The 13032-nt window shown below is 40.7% G+C and overlaps 2 protein-coding genes across 4 annotated transcripts in view; both read left to right on the top strand.

The window, feature by feature from the left end:
- Window positions 1-1830, top strand: part of serinc2 (serine incorporator 2) — a 22388-nt gene extending 20558 nt beyond the window's left edge. Inside the window, exon 10 of the mRNA XM_035992830.1 lies at window positions 363-1830. Coding sequence (XP_035848723.1) covers window positions 363-501 — 139 coding nt within the window. The 3' untranslated portion in view covers window positions 502-1830. The remainder of the gene's footprint in view (window positions 1-362) is intronic.
- A 9071-nt stretch (window positions 1831-10901) lies between these two features.
- hivep3a (HIVEP zinc finger 3a) overlaps window positions 10902-13032 on the top strand; it is a 47449-nt gene continuing 45318 nt past the window's right edge. For 2 of the 3 annotated variants that reach the window (XM_035992825.1, XM_031278561.2), the window contains exon 1: window positions 10977-11051. The gene's annotated coding sequence lies outside the window, so the exon portion shown is untranslated. Of the gene's footprint in view, window positions 11052-13032 lie in introns of all 3 variants that reach the window. The other variant, XM_035992824.1, reaches the window with a different exon arrangement.

The raw sequence follows: 13032 nt of genomic DNA, 5'->3' as shown, positions 1-13032 counted from the left end.
TATGTGTGTGTAGATATAGAGAGAGAGAGACTGAGAGAGAGAGACTAGTATTTCGAGATGATGCAGGTGCATGGCAAGCCAGGACATCCCAATGTTCTCTGTTATTACGTACCTTTAGTCATTACATAAGCTACTACAGGCTAAATAAAATGATATATCTATTGAAAGCTGATTTTCATTCCTTTTTGTTTCCTAAAAAAACATGTTATAAAAATAGATAGAAAAATATCCAAACCTGTGTGTTGTTGTTTTTTAGAAGGAATATTTGAACATTATTTTTGGCCACTTCTGACGGCCCTACTTTAGACAGGCTGATTTGATGCAAAACTGACTTCTTTCTGATTTTGTTCTGGGCTCGTCAGGCCCGACACAGACTACCAGACCATGCAGAGCACCATGCCGGCCGTGTGGGTGAAGATCTGCTCCAGCTGGCTCGGCCTGGGTATCTACCTGTGGACCCTGGTGGCCCCGCTGGTGCTCTCCAACAGAGACTTCAGCTAAAACACAGGGAAGTGTGTCCACGCGCCCGCTAGCCGGTTGCTATTTGCACCTTGAAGAAAGATAGCGTTAGCTTCAAATTGATTGTTTGCTTTTTCTTGCAATTCCACATTCAAAATCTGAGAATGAAATGGTAATATGCTTTGTTTTTGACTGGAAGCCATTATATGTTGATTTTATTTTCTTTGTGGCTCAAATTGAAGGTAGCAGTTTTGCAGGAACACTATTGTTTGAGATGAGCTTTAATCACACATTCCAGTTTAACCTCAGGTTATATATATTTTTTTGTATATTTTTCTTTACTGTTACAAATATTCAAATTAAGAGCACTACATGCCTTTTTAAGACCGTATAAAACTTAAATGATCGCTTTGGGAAACTGATGTTTTGACTTTATTTACCGTTAGTTTGTACTTTTTATATCATTCATTTTAAATCCGTTGGATTTCATAGAAAGGTGTTGTCCAAATTTGTTAGATTAATTATGCATTTGCTCTATTGCCCAATTTTATAACAAGTGCCTTATATTATATTTTGCACACATATTCAAAAGGGCCATTTTTGATATCTTTAAAGTCTTTGGTATAAAGTTGCTTCCTCAATATGCTGTATGGTCACTTTTCATTATAATCAATAAAGTTCACACTCTTTCATCAATGTGTAGGCAACATGTCTGTCCTGTAGATGGGGCTGTTGTCCATCCGTTAGGATTTCTATGTAGGATAGATTTCATTACGCTCAATCTATTTAGATGTGTGTTGATAGATTTCTTAGCCTTTATGATAACCTTTTTATACATTCTACTGTGTGAGTTGGCACATGTTGTCTTCAGAAACGGCACATACAATGTCATCAAGTCTGCAGCAGGGATTTCCTAATGCTTCACTGCCCTCCCTCCATTAATCACATGATCCTGCTAAAATGTGATTTATTGTGCTCCTTCCATGGGGGATTCCCAACACACACACACACACATACACACACACACACACACACACACACACACACACACACACACACACACACACTCTGCAAGTAATGTAGAGGGAATGTGTTTTTTCAGCATGAGCAGGGGGGCTGAACACAACACTTTGTTTTATACTTCACAATATTCATTCAAGGCCTGTGTTGGGGAAGAACGACAAACCGGCCTCCTAAGTTGTGCGTGGACATCTGGTAACAAATTGTAGATTCAATACTTGTAACGTTACTGTGAACATTTCTGCACACGCAGTCGTACATGGGACACCCTATATCACTTCCCCTGCTTGTTTTTCATTGCCTTATTTGTGCCTTTCATATTACAAATAAAACCAGTTTATGTGCCTTCCAGCCATTAGAGTACAACCAGATTATAGTCCCTTCACAAGCATAGATACATTGACAGTATGTGCAGCATAAATGTTTTTGCTGTTATTTAAGTCATGGTCTTATTAATTAAATAAAAAAAAAAAAAAAAAAAAAATGTCTCGCCACCGTCACACAAAATGCATGCTCTTGAGGGCATTGTTGGGTCTCCACATGATAAACTCACAGGTGCTGCTAATGCTGCTAATGGGTATCGTAGTTTCCCGGCCCCGGCAAGTTTGAAGAAGGAAACATGGAGGACCACACGTAATCAAAATCCAAATTTCAGGAACAGGAGTCTTCTTCTTCACCCAGAAAAAGAAAAAGGATATTGAAAAGAGAAAGAGACCGGCGTCATCAGAAAAAAGCGTGAAGGCTACCATAGCTGCAATACGTACTTTGAACTGCGTGGCTTCAGAGAGTTGATTGTGATATATGATCTCAACGCTAGATGGGAGAAATTCCTACACGTTGGACCTTTTTAAGAGTTGTTTTTTTGTCAGTGTATTACAACAGCCGGCACAGCTGCGTTGATTTTATCCACGCTTGTCGCTGTGTGTATCACCATTTTCCTGGCATAAATATGATGTCCCAGTTCTAAAAACTTCTTAACCTTTTTAAAACTCTTATAACATTAGCCGACTCAGGATGGAGAGTAACATTTTAACACTCTTAAAACATTGCAGTATTCAGGATGAAGAGTAAAAAAAAAAAAAAAAAAAAGGACGGAGATTCGGGTGTGTTATTCTAGTATTAGTCTCGCATTGCCGGACCTTCCTCCACAGCGCTGCAAAGGAGGGTCTGGCTAGTCCACACAGAATTCCGGGATGGGAGAGAAACGTGCTCTGGTATATTGGCATTTCTTTAAACCAGTCACAATTGTGGGGGTCGGTCAACGGTGCCTCTGCATAATAGCCTCAGGAAGGAACTTGTTTTGGTGGAACATGTACGTTCAAAAGTTGTTTTAAAGCAGTTACACACTGGGCCGATAATCGGCCGTCGGACAGTCTGGCGAGGTCAGTGACTCGAGTCTGTTCGGTGTGTTCCGTGCCGTCGTCCGTCGGAGGAGCTGTCGGCCTTCATTTTGGCCAACCTGACATGCTCAGTCGGAGACAGGGCAGTCGGGACTAATCTGGAAATGGCGAGCAGGATGACCGTGACTACGCCTCTCAAAATCTGACGAAAATCTTTTAAACTGACCTTTGTCGATCTGAAATGAAGACAGATTCAGCAACTGCATGGCCTATTTCTCACACGTTTCAGTGAACTATTTTCGTAAAAATAAGAGATCGTATTTTGAATGAGTCGCCAGTAATTGCCGTTCGAAAAATCCAAAATCCGGAAGCAGCAGCCAGATCCATGTGACGCGTTCGTCCATTCAGCTGCCGGTTTTCATTTTTTGGACGACAATACAGATTAGCGCCGCCTACTGTTATGGAGACGTATTACGTCTCGTAGCTTCGGTGTGTTCCGAGGCACTTTTTTGACCAACTCGGGGAGACTGATCAGTCCAACTGCCTTTTCTGCCAACGGTCGGCCGTCTAGTTAGTGTGTAACTGTCTTTAGTCGTGCAACAGAAAACTCAGATTGGACAGATAACTAGCTAGATAACTAGCTAACTCAAGCAAAATCAAGTAAACTTGGTTGAGTTTCTTTAATCCTGCCAACAAAACTGTGGTTGTTTCTCCATCAGTGAGCACCACACCAGACCTACTTGAGTTGCTGAAGAACTGAGGAGATGTGGGCAGTGATTCAGATGGCTCGAACCAGGCTACTTTACTGAAGAAATTCACTTTATGGAAAACTAACAAACTAATAAAGATTAGGCCCTGAAAACATATTTTCTCAGTCAGCTTCTCACTATGAGAAATGGCATCATTAAAACACTATTTAGAACAGCTGTGGTTATTTCACATGAGCGATTTAAGCAGTTCTTTTCCTTCTCTGTGCTTATCTCTAACTGGTTTGAAGTGGATAGGGCTCAGTAGGAAAAAAAATCCTGTGTGCACTTATTAAGATTTAGCAACATTTAAATCCGAATCTGATCGCAGTTGTTTTATCACTGTCAATCAAAACTGATCAAACACCCACACAGTCCAGACAAAGCACATGAATCAAGTTTTTAGTGTTTTTTTGTGTGAAATTGCTTTTTTGTTGGTCAAAAATAACGCTGACCGCGTTATCCCTTTTATTATATTTTATTATATATGTATGCAATGTTCTTTTTTTACCGTAAGTCCTAGTTTGTTCTATTATCCTATTGTGTTCCCTGTAAGCCTATTTAGGACCCGTTATGTCAGCAATCTCCCGGTCCAATTTGTCTCCGGATATCTCAGCCTGCTCATGCATGTTGCATTTAACATTTGAGCGGTGAGCGACATTAGCAGCAGGGACAGTGACACCCCTGCTGTCACGTTCTCCACGCACTCGGACCGTCTATAAACAGTCGATGCATGCCTACGTGGATTTGACCCACATTGTTATGGGTGACAGTGGCAGTGGTAGTCCCCAGCCCAGCTGTGAGCAGCAGGCTGACCTAATGCTGTTATGTAATGCTGAAGGAGGCTCTAATCAGTTGCATAAGCTAGGTATAGGATCATGCTGTCATCGGGGGCTCAGCATGCTCCTATGCCTGTTGTGGTTTAGTATTCTGGGCGCTGCCCTGGGGGAACTTCCACCATCATCATCAACAGCAACCGCACCCCTACTCCTCCATGGAGGGTTGGAAGCACCTGGCAACCAGGTAGAAAAACAAGCTAAATGGAGCCCTGACATGTGCAGGTTTTTTTTTTTTTTTTTTTTTTTTTTTTTTTTTAAAAAAGACCCCCAGTAGTCTTCATTAGACAACTGTGTAATGTTAATCTCACACTTGTTATCACAGGTTTAAGAGTGTGAGGAAAAAATAAATAAATCACAGTCAGAATAAATCACACAGTTCCGGAATATGATGTGGATGTGATAAGATATTTGAAAGAACATTTTTAAATTGTAATATTCAAATCAATAGCATAAATGATGGAAGAAAATACGTACTTAATAATGAATAAGTACACCTCTTGATGATTCTAATGCAACCACATTAAGAATCAGATCATGTTCAGATGATTCATCTTTAAGTTGTACTACATTGTTCACATATAATTGTGTTTTGCATTGCATTAGACTGCTTTTGTCTATTGGTGACAGTCAAAATTCTGTGTGAAAAACAGTAGAGAACCTAATAGTAGAAATACTAATGGCAATAAAAATGTATGAAATACTAAAGCAATACTTGTATACCTGTTAAGACTCTTAAATTAGCACAAAGATCTGAAGCTTTTACTTTTATTTTGTTAAATGGGGCGGGGTCTCGCGGTAGTGCGTGTGGGTTTCAGGCGTTCTGCACAGCCATAGTTTCAGGCTCCTGTGGCGGGATGTTATTCAAAATAATCTAAATAGACCCATACAACCCGGAATTTAGAGTCCGAATTGCGCAGAAATGTGACAATGCATAGGTTTTGTTCACTTTTTATTTAAGCCCGACACTAATCCGACGGCCGACCGTCGGCAGAAAAGGCAGTCGGACTGATCAGTCGGCTCCCCGAGGTCCAAAAAGTGCCTCAGAACACACCGAAGCGACGCCGACTTGAGCGTACGTTCTGCACATGCGCGAGACGTAATAGAAAAAAATGAAAACCGGAAATGACGAACGCGTCACATGGGTCTGGCTTCTCCAGCCGATAGTAACGGCGGCTTGTTCGAAATACGATCTCTTATTTTTACGAAAATAGTTCACTGAAACGTGTGAGAAATAGGCCATGCAGTTGCTGAATCTGTCTTCATTTCAGATCGACAAAGGTCAGTTTAAAAGATTATCGTCCGATATTGAGAGGCGTTCGTCGCTCATCCCGCTCCCGTTATTTCCGGGTTAGCGCTCAACCAATCAGATTGGTGGAGTGAGTCCGACTGCCCGCCCTCCGACCCAGCATGTCAGGTCGGCCAAAATGAAGGCCGACAGCCCCTCCGACAGACGACGGCACGGAACACACCGAACAGACTCCAGTCACTGACCTCGCCAGACTGTCCGACGGCCGATTATTGGGCTGGTGTGTCAGGGGCTTTACATACTGCCTTATTTATTCTCGTACAATTAACACATTATAGGCTACAACGTTCTGAAAAAGACTTGTTTAGTTGCTATTTTGTTGTTTATTCCCCACTATGTATGTATGCCGCCAACGTACGTTTGTATTTGTGAATTACGTTGTTTATTACTATTGACCACAAATGCCTCCTTTTGATTTTCACAACGGACCTTTTTCACGGCAGATATTTTGACTCGTCATAGTAGGAAAAGCCCAGCTGAAATTGATAACCTTAACGATGGCTCAGTTCCATCAAGTGTCCCAGTAAGCTATTTCAGTGAGTCAGCATGAACAATACCAGGACCTCGCCTAAGTGGAATGCAGCCATCATTAATGGTTTTGAATACACCTGTGCTTGTCCTATTATGACATGGGTCCGTGTACTTGGTGGCCAACGGATTTTCGTTTTGAAAGGAAAAAAACAAAAACGAAAAACGGCCAGTTTCCCAATTACCATTAGTAAATAGGAAAACAAAAAACAGAAAACAACCCATTATTCGTTTTTTGTTTTGATATTAAAAAACGGAAAACGAAAAACAATCTCGTTATCCGATTGTCTTTGATGTATTTGTAGATGGAACTCGGAAATTAAAATACGTGTGTATAAGTTGTATTCCTTAATTTTGCATTGGTATTTTTTTCGTGACCCGGAAGTTACTCCCGCCACGCCAAGACCCGCCCTTCAATAGCATTTATTGGCCAGTACCGCCTGTAAGATCCGTTCTGTGCATGCGCATAATTACATAGTAGAAAACTACAATGTCCCTGTGCGATTTATATAAGTAACATGTGTCAACACTTTACGACCAAACATTACAACTTTTTTATTAAATCTTTTTTTATTAAATCTTTATTATACATTTATATATATACATATATAGTTATAGCTACAAACATTCGAAACTTGTCACTGATCCAAAACCGTGTAGCGACGTCGTTGTTGTGTTGTTTACGTTAATGTTTTTACCTTTAATACTTCGTCTTGACTAATAACCATAGACTGTCTATTATTAATGCGATGAAGTGTAAACGTACATAAGTGTCCTTTTGAAGATGGGATGACAGCTCTCCCAGCCACCACTGCTGTATACCACTATAGTAGCTACATGCTAATGGAAGTAAACACTATAGTAGCTACATGCTAACGGTCATCTTAGCTGGCAATGTTGTTAAATTCTCCCCAATTCCGGGTCACATTCCTGCTGAAACATGTCCGATTGTGTAGTGTTTGGTCTGCGATTTTTGACGTTAGAAAGTGCTGCTTCGTTCCACTACAATCTAACGTTAGCATACTCATAGCTAACTATTGTAGCTGCATGCTAACGCGACATAGCGGAGCATATATAGCTAGCTATGTACGTATGTAGCAGGACTTGTACCGTAAAAAATCACCAATAAAGGCTTCTAAACCAAATACTAAACAAATACAAATACAGTAAAGTGACCGGAATTAGGGGTGAAATGTCCAGCATTGAGCTACATAATAGTTTGCTAGGAGTTAGCTGGTCTCCCACAGAGATCTCATTTGTAGCCCTGTTTTTACCTGATACCTTCATAAAAGTACAAACACATGAAGTGAGAGGTATACACATGCTTAAACTTTATTTAAAACATGGTTAACCTGAAGCAGGACGGAGTCATGACTTATAACACCAAAGCAAGGCTTCTAGCTCAGGCTAGCTAGCGTTAGCAAATTACCTTCAAAGTTGCAAAGAAATGACGAAACGTAAAATTTGAAGCCTTTATTTAATTTGCTACATGGTGTTGTACTGGATGGCCGGACGACCCTCCGTATATCATTAACAGATACTTTAGGAAACTCCAGCAAACACCTTGTAAACTTCATCTCTGCCATCATAACGGTCTACTGTCACTGTCTAATGTTTTCTTCCGGTAACCGGGAATGTCCAAACATCCTTACGCCAATGCGTGCATAGAGCTGTGAAGTTTGCCGGTGTTCGCGCAAGAGTAGAACTGATCAGGCAGTGCACAGAACGGATTTTACAGGCGGTACGGATCGGGTACTGACAAAGGAATAAGATTTATACACACATTTTAATTTCCGAGTTCCATCTACAAATACATCAAAGAAAATCGGATAACGAGATTGTTTTTCGTTTTCCGTTTTTTGATATCAAAACAAAAAACGAATAATGGGTTGTTTTCCGTTTTTTGTTTTCCTATTTACTAATGGTAATTGGGAAACTGGCCGTTTTTCGTTTTTGTTTTTTTCCTTTCAAAACGAAAATCCGTTGGCCACCAAGTACACGGACCGACATGTCAACATGTCTGCCGTTTCTTTCTTTTTTTCAATTAATTTATTTAAAGCATTTGCAGTTACAAACAACACATACAAGTACACATACACACAACTACAAAATAAATACATAAACAAATCATATCCCAGGGAGTCTGCAAAGTCCAGCAAGGCTAATATAATAATATATGCTGCGTTCCAGTCACAATTTTTAGCCCTTAAGTTATGACTTCAAGTCTAATGACAAACCCTTTTAGCTAGCGGCTACCTAAGGTTGACGTTAGCTAACGCTAGCTGATACTAGCGATTTCTAGTCGCCGACATATTTTGGGCTTCATTTAATAAACATAACCTGTAGTAGTAGCCTACACAATCGTATGTGTATTGTTTTGATTACAATGTGCGGAATTACTTTACGTTGTCTATTTATTTCTATTTCTCACCGTTAATCACCGGCGTCTGTACAGCATCAACAGGGGTCGCCATTGTTGTTCATGTGTGTGTGAGTTCAAAAACTGTAACTGGGAGTACAACGATCTGGTACGAGTTCACGGATAGTAGTGGTGCATTCCAGGCAACCCGTAACTCGTGTTTTCACAACCTTCTACCCGTGAAAGTGCCCTAGAACGGCAGTCAAACCCGTAACTTACTATCCGTGAACTGGTACCAGATCGTTGTACTCCCAGTTACAGTTTTGACGTCACACACACATAATCAACAATGTCGACCCCTGTTGATTAACAGTGAGAAATGTAAATAAATATAAATAGGCAACGTAAAGTAATTCCACACACTGTAATCAAAACAATATACGATTGTGTACTACTACATGTTACGTTTATTAAATGAAGCCCAAAATATGTTGCCGACTAGAAATCGCTAGTATAAGCTAGCGCTAGCTAACGTCAATGGTAGGTAGCCGCTAGCTAACGCTAACGCTAGCTAGAAGGGTTTGTCGTTGTCGGTACACGATCCGTTCTGCCTGCACGATCCGTTCTGCACATGCGCAAAATGTTCGCGCATGCGCGGTTGTACGAGGATTTACGACACTGCACGATCTGTTCCACGCTTCCGGTCGACAGCCAAGCTAATGTTAGTTTAGCTAACAGCTAATTCGGCTAACTGCTAGCTGATTGTAGCGGTCTGCCGTTAGCCTCCACAGGCAAGCTAACGTTAGTTTAGCTAACAGCTAATTCGGCTAACTGCTAGCTGAGACAGCATGTAATAACTTTAAAAGACCCTCAAAATAAAACTTGAAAATAAACGTTGACATATATAACAAACACCTAACATATATAACAGCTGTTACGTCAGTTCTACTTTACTTGTGCTCATTTAAAATACAATCACTCAATACTTGTCTTTATTGTTATTACTGTGAAGTCTTAATTTAGCTGTAGCCTGCTTTTCCCATTACATTTGAGTTAACGTTATTTTAGACTGAATCTAGCTGTCAGCTAGCGGTTAGCCGAATTAGCTGTTAGCTAAACTAACGTTAGCTTCCCGGTGGAGGCTAGCCATAGGCTAGCGTGGAACAGATCGTGCAGGTCGTATGGATACGTAAAACAGTATTATCTTGCGCATGTGCAGAACGGATCGTGCAGGCAGAACGGATCGTGTACCGACAGCCGTGACTTTGCCTGGAACGCTACAGTCCTGAGTCGTGACTTGAAGTCGTAACTTACGGGCTAAAAATTGTGTCTGGAACGCAGCATAAGTTACGGGTTTGAGTGCCGTTCCAGGGCACTTTCACGGGTAGAAGGTTGTGAAAACCTGGTGAAAACGAGTAACGGGCCTGGAACGCGCCCATATCTGCACACTCCCTTTACAGTTCTTTGAATATCTCATGGAGTCCAAATATTTATTGACTTATAGATAAATTCAAGGACCAGATTGTTTTTTTCTGTGTAGGAACATTTCCAAAATAAATGGGGAAAAAACTTCATCTGACCTTTTACAGAAAGAGCATTCAGATTCCATATCTGGTTTAAATACCGCTTAAGCACACACTTTGCTGGGTAGAATCTGTGAATGAATTTAACCGTAACTTCTCTCACATTATTAGTAAGCATATATTTGAAAGGCAAAGACCAAACGTTTTTCCAAGGGACATTCTCTATTAAACTGTTGCAATATGGGATTATATAAGGAAATCAGTCACTGGTGTTGAAAAAGTTGTGCCCGGAAATGCAATGTTTTCTGTTTACTATGCATTGACAATGATGATGCTAGCGCGGTGGCAAATTGCAACATCAACTTTCAGGAGGATTCATTCCGTCCCGCTTCCACCAGAGCATCTGGACTGGACCACTCCCGGTATTAGCCGGTAAAAACTAAGCCAAAGCTGTATGATATGAAGCAAAAACTACCGACCTGTAACGAAAGGCTAGGCAGACAGATATCAGCAGCTGTAGGTGTTATGGTAAATTAGCACAATTAATGTTGAATAATGCCAGTAGCATTGTAGTATCAAGCTAGCTAAAATGAAATGTAGCGTTTCCGGTCTACAATGTAACAATTAGCTCTCAAAAGACGCACTGAAGGAAGCTCAGGCCGAAAACCGTTGAATGTGGTTGTGTTTACAACAGAATGTAAAGCTACATACGAGTTTATTGACTCAAAGACAGGAATAGCATTATACTGCTTCAGTAACTGAGCTCCATTGCGCTTTTTTTTTTTTTTGTCAACGCCCCAAGGCTTGTACCTTTCCGCTTTTATTTTGAAAGCCATATCTACATTTCCTGTCTTGACGAACCTCGGGTGACTTGGCACAGCTTGTGAAGCCGTGGCCGCACCGCAGAGAAGTGAAGTTGAGCATCCTGCAGGTAAGCCCGTACATGGTGTCAGTGAGGCGTTGTCGGAAATATTACCATGTATTTTGTAGCTTTGTTCTGTTGTAACATTTTACATGGTATGGCAGGAAGGGTGTTATTATTCAGCATGTTTTTCTTGTCGCTATTTGTTCGCAAGATAAAGGCAACGTAACGTTAAGATAGACAGCGTAACCAGAGCTAAGAGGGAGTGTTGTCCTGTTTCTGTAATGTGTTTAGCTAACATGTTAGATGGGTGTTGAGCTACATAAACTGGTCGGTCCTGGGCTTTTCCATTCCACAAACTGGCTTCATTCATTGTCCGTGAGAGGGAGGAGGTGGTGAGCTGTGGCAAGTTAGCCAGAATTGGACATAGCGAGACAGGAAGTGTAGCGATTGGTTCTTCAAAATAAACGCCTTGAAGTTGTCTCATGTAGTAAAATAGGCACAATGCGCAGTTGGTAGTTTAGAGCAGCTAAGGTGATGTTAAAATACTCGTGTTAAAGCACAGAGCGGACCTATTGATGTAACATTGGCATGAGTATAATTGCTGTTTTGTGATGCAGCTCCATTTTGAAAATACTTTATCCGGAGGCAGTGTAATTCCTGTTCGCTTGACGCTTATTGTAGTGGCAGAACTGCATGGTTCGGTCGTGGTACTATGTAGAAAAAACTGGAGTAGTCTGCCTCTACGTTGCCCAAGTGTTTTGTTAATCGATATTGCCCAGTACTGCTTTTGCTTTAATACACGAGTGCGTGTATTTTTGTGTCTCAAATAATTGCAACTACCTCCTTTTTACCCTGTAACACCATTTTAAAATCCTCAAATGAGACTGTTTTACACAGGTGGATATCATATTTGGTCATGGCTTTTGGTTATTGGCTATTTCATTCGGCAGCGCGTGATGTTGCACCGGGCTGCATCATCGCCATACGCACCCCGTTTGTAGCAAACCTCCATTCAAAAAAATCTGACACTGTAATATATTTTATTAATTCTTCTGTAAGTGCGCATGTCCGTTAAGAACATGACGTTTTTATAAACTATTGGTGTTTTTTTTCCTTTTGTTTTTGCAACTATATCACCCACCAACTCTATTTCTCCCCATTTTTTTATTCAGTTCAGCCCCTACTGTCCACTTCTTTTATTTTGGTGGAAGATCATTGTGAAAACCAGTACCAAAGGTCCACATTTACTGAATTTATGACTGCCGAATGAACAAATATACCATAAGTGTTTCAAAAATACTGTTATTAATATTCTTTAATATATGCATCTTGTTGATAAGCAGATTTAGACTTAAATGTGGGATTTATTTAACGGAGTTTGGCGTTGCCGTTTCCTCGGCTCCAACACTGCCTGCACAATGCCTTCCTGCTGCTCGGACATTTCTGCAAAACCTGCTTGCATGGAATCCAACATGACATCATGCGTGAGAAACAGTAGCGTTCGCGGCGGCTTTTTATTTATTTATTTATTCTTTTTTTTTTTTTTTTTTTTTGTAGCCGCAGGATCAAATCGCCGATAATATTGCATAATCACACAACTGAGCTTCAATTGGTGGGCTGATTTGGATGCGAGTGTAGTTGCCAAGTGGATAAGCTTTAGCGTCCCATGTTACAGTGGATTTCGGCACCCCTTGTGGTTTTACTATTCCTGTCAAGGTTTAAAGAAAAAACAAATATGCATGATGATGTGCCTGCAAAGAGCATAAACTGACCTACTGTACTGGTCAACTCCGCAGCCCTAAAACACTGCTCCATCCAATGGAGCCTGGATTAGAGGGCATCTGAGGACAGTCTGTGGCTTACAACATTGCTGTGCTGCAAGAACACTTAAATACAACATGGCATTTTTTTTTAAAATATTTCCTCCATGTGAATGTTTCTTTATTTCAGGTTTAATTTACAGTCATGTGAAAAAATTAGGACACCCATGCTAAAGTTGACTAAAAAGAGGAATAAAAAAATCATTTTTTGGAAATTGATCTTAATG

The sequence above is a fragment of the Sander lucioperca genome, chromosome 16 (genome assembly GCF_008315115.2).
Source record: "Sander lucioperca isolate FBNREF2018 chromosome 16, SLUC_FBN_1.2, whole genome shotgun sequence".
In the NCBI taxonomy this organism is placed as follows: domain Eukaryota; kingdom Metazoa; phylum Chordata; class Actinopteri; order Perciformes; family Percidae; genus Sander; species Sander lucioperca.
The sequence above is the reverse complement of the archived record's forward strand: the minus strand, read 5'-3'. Positions and strand labels throughout refer to the sequence as shown.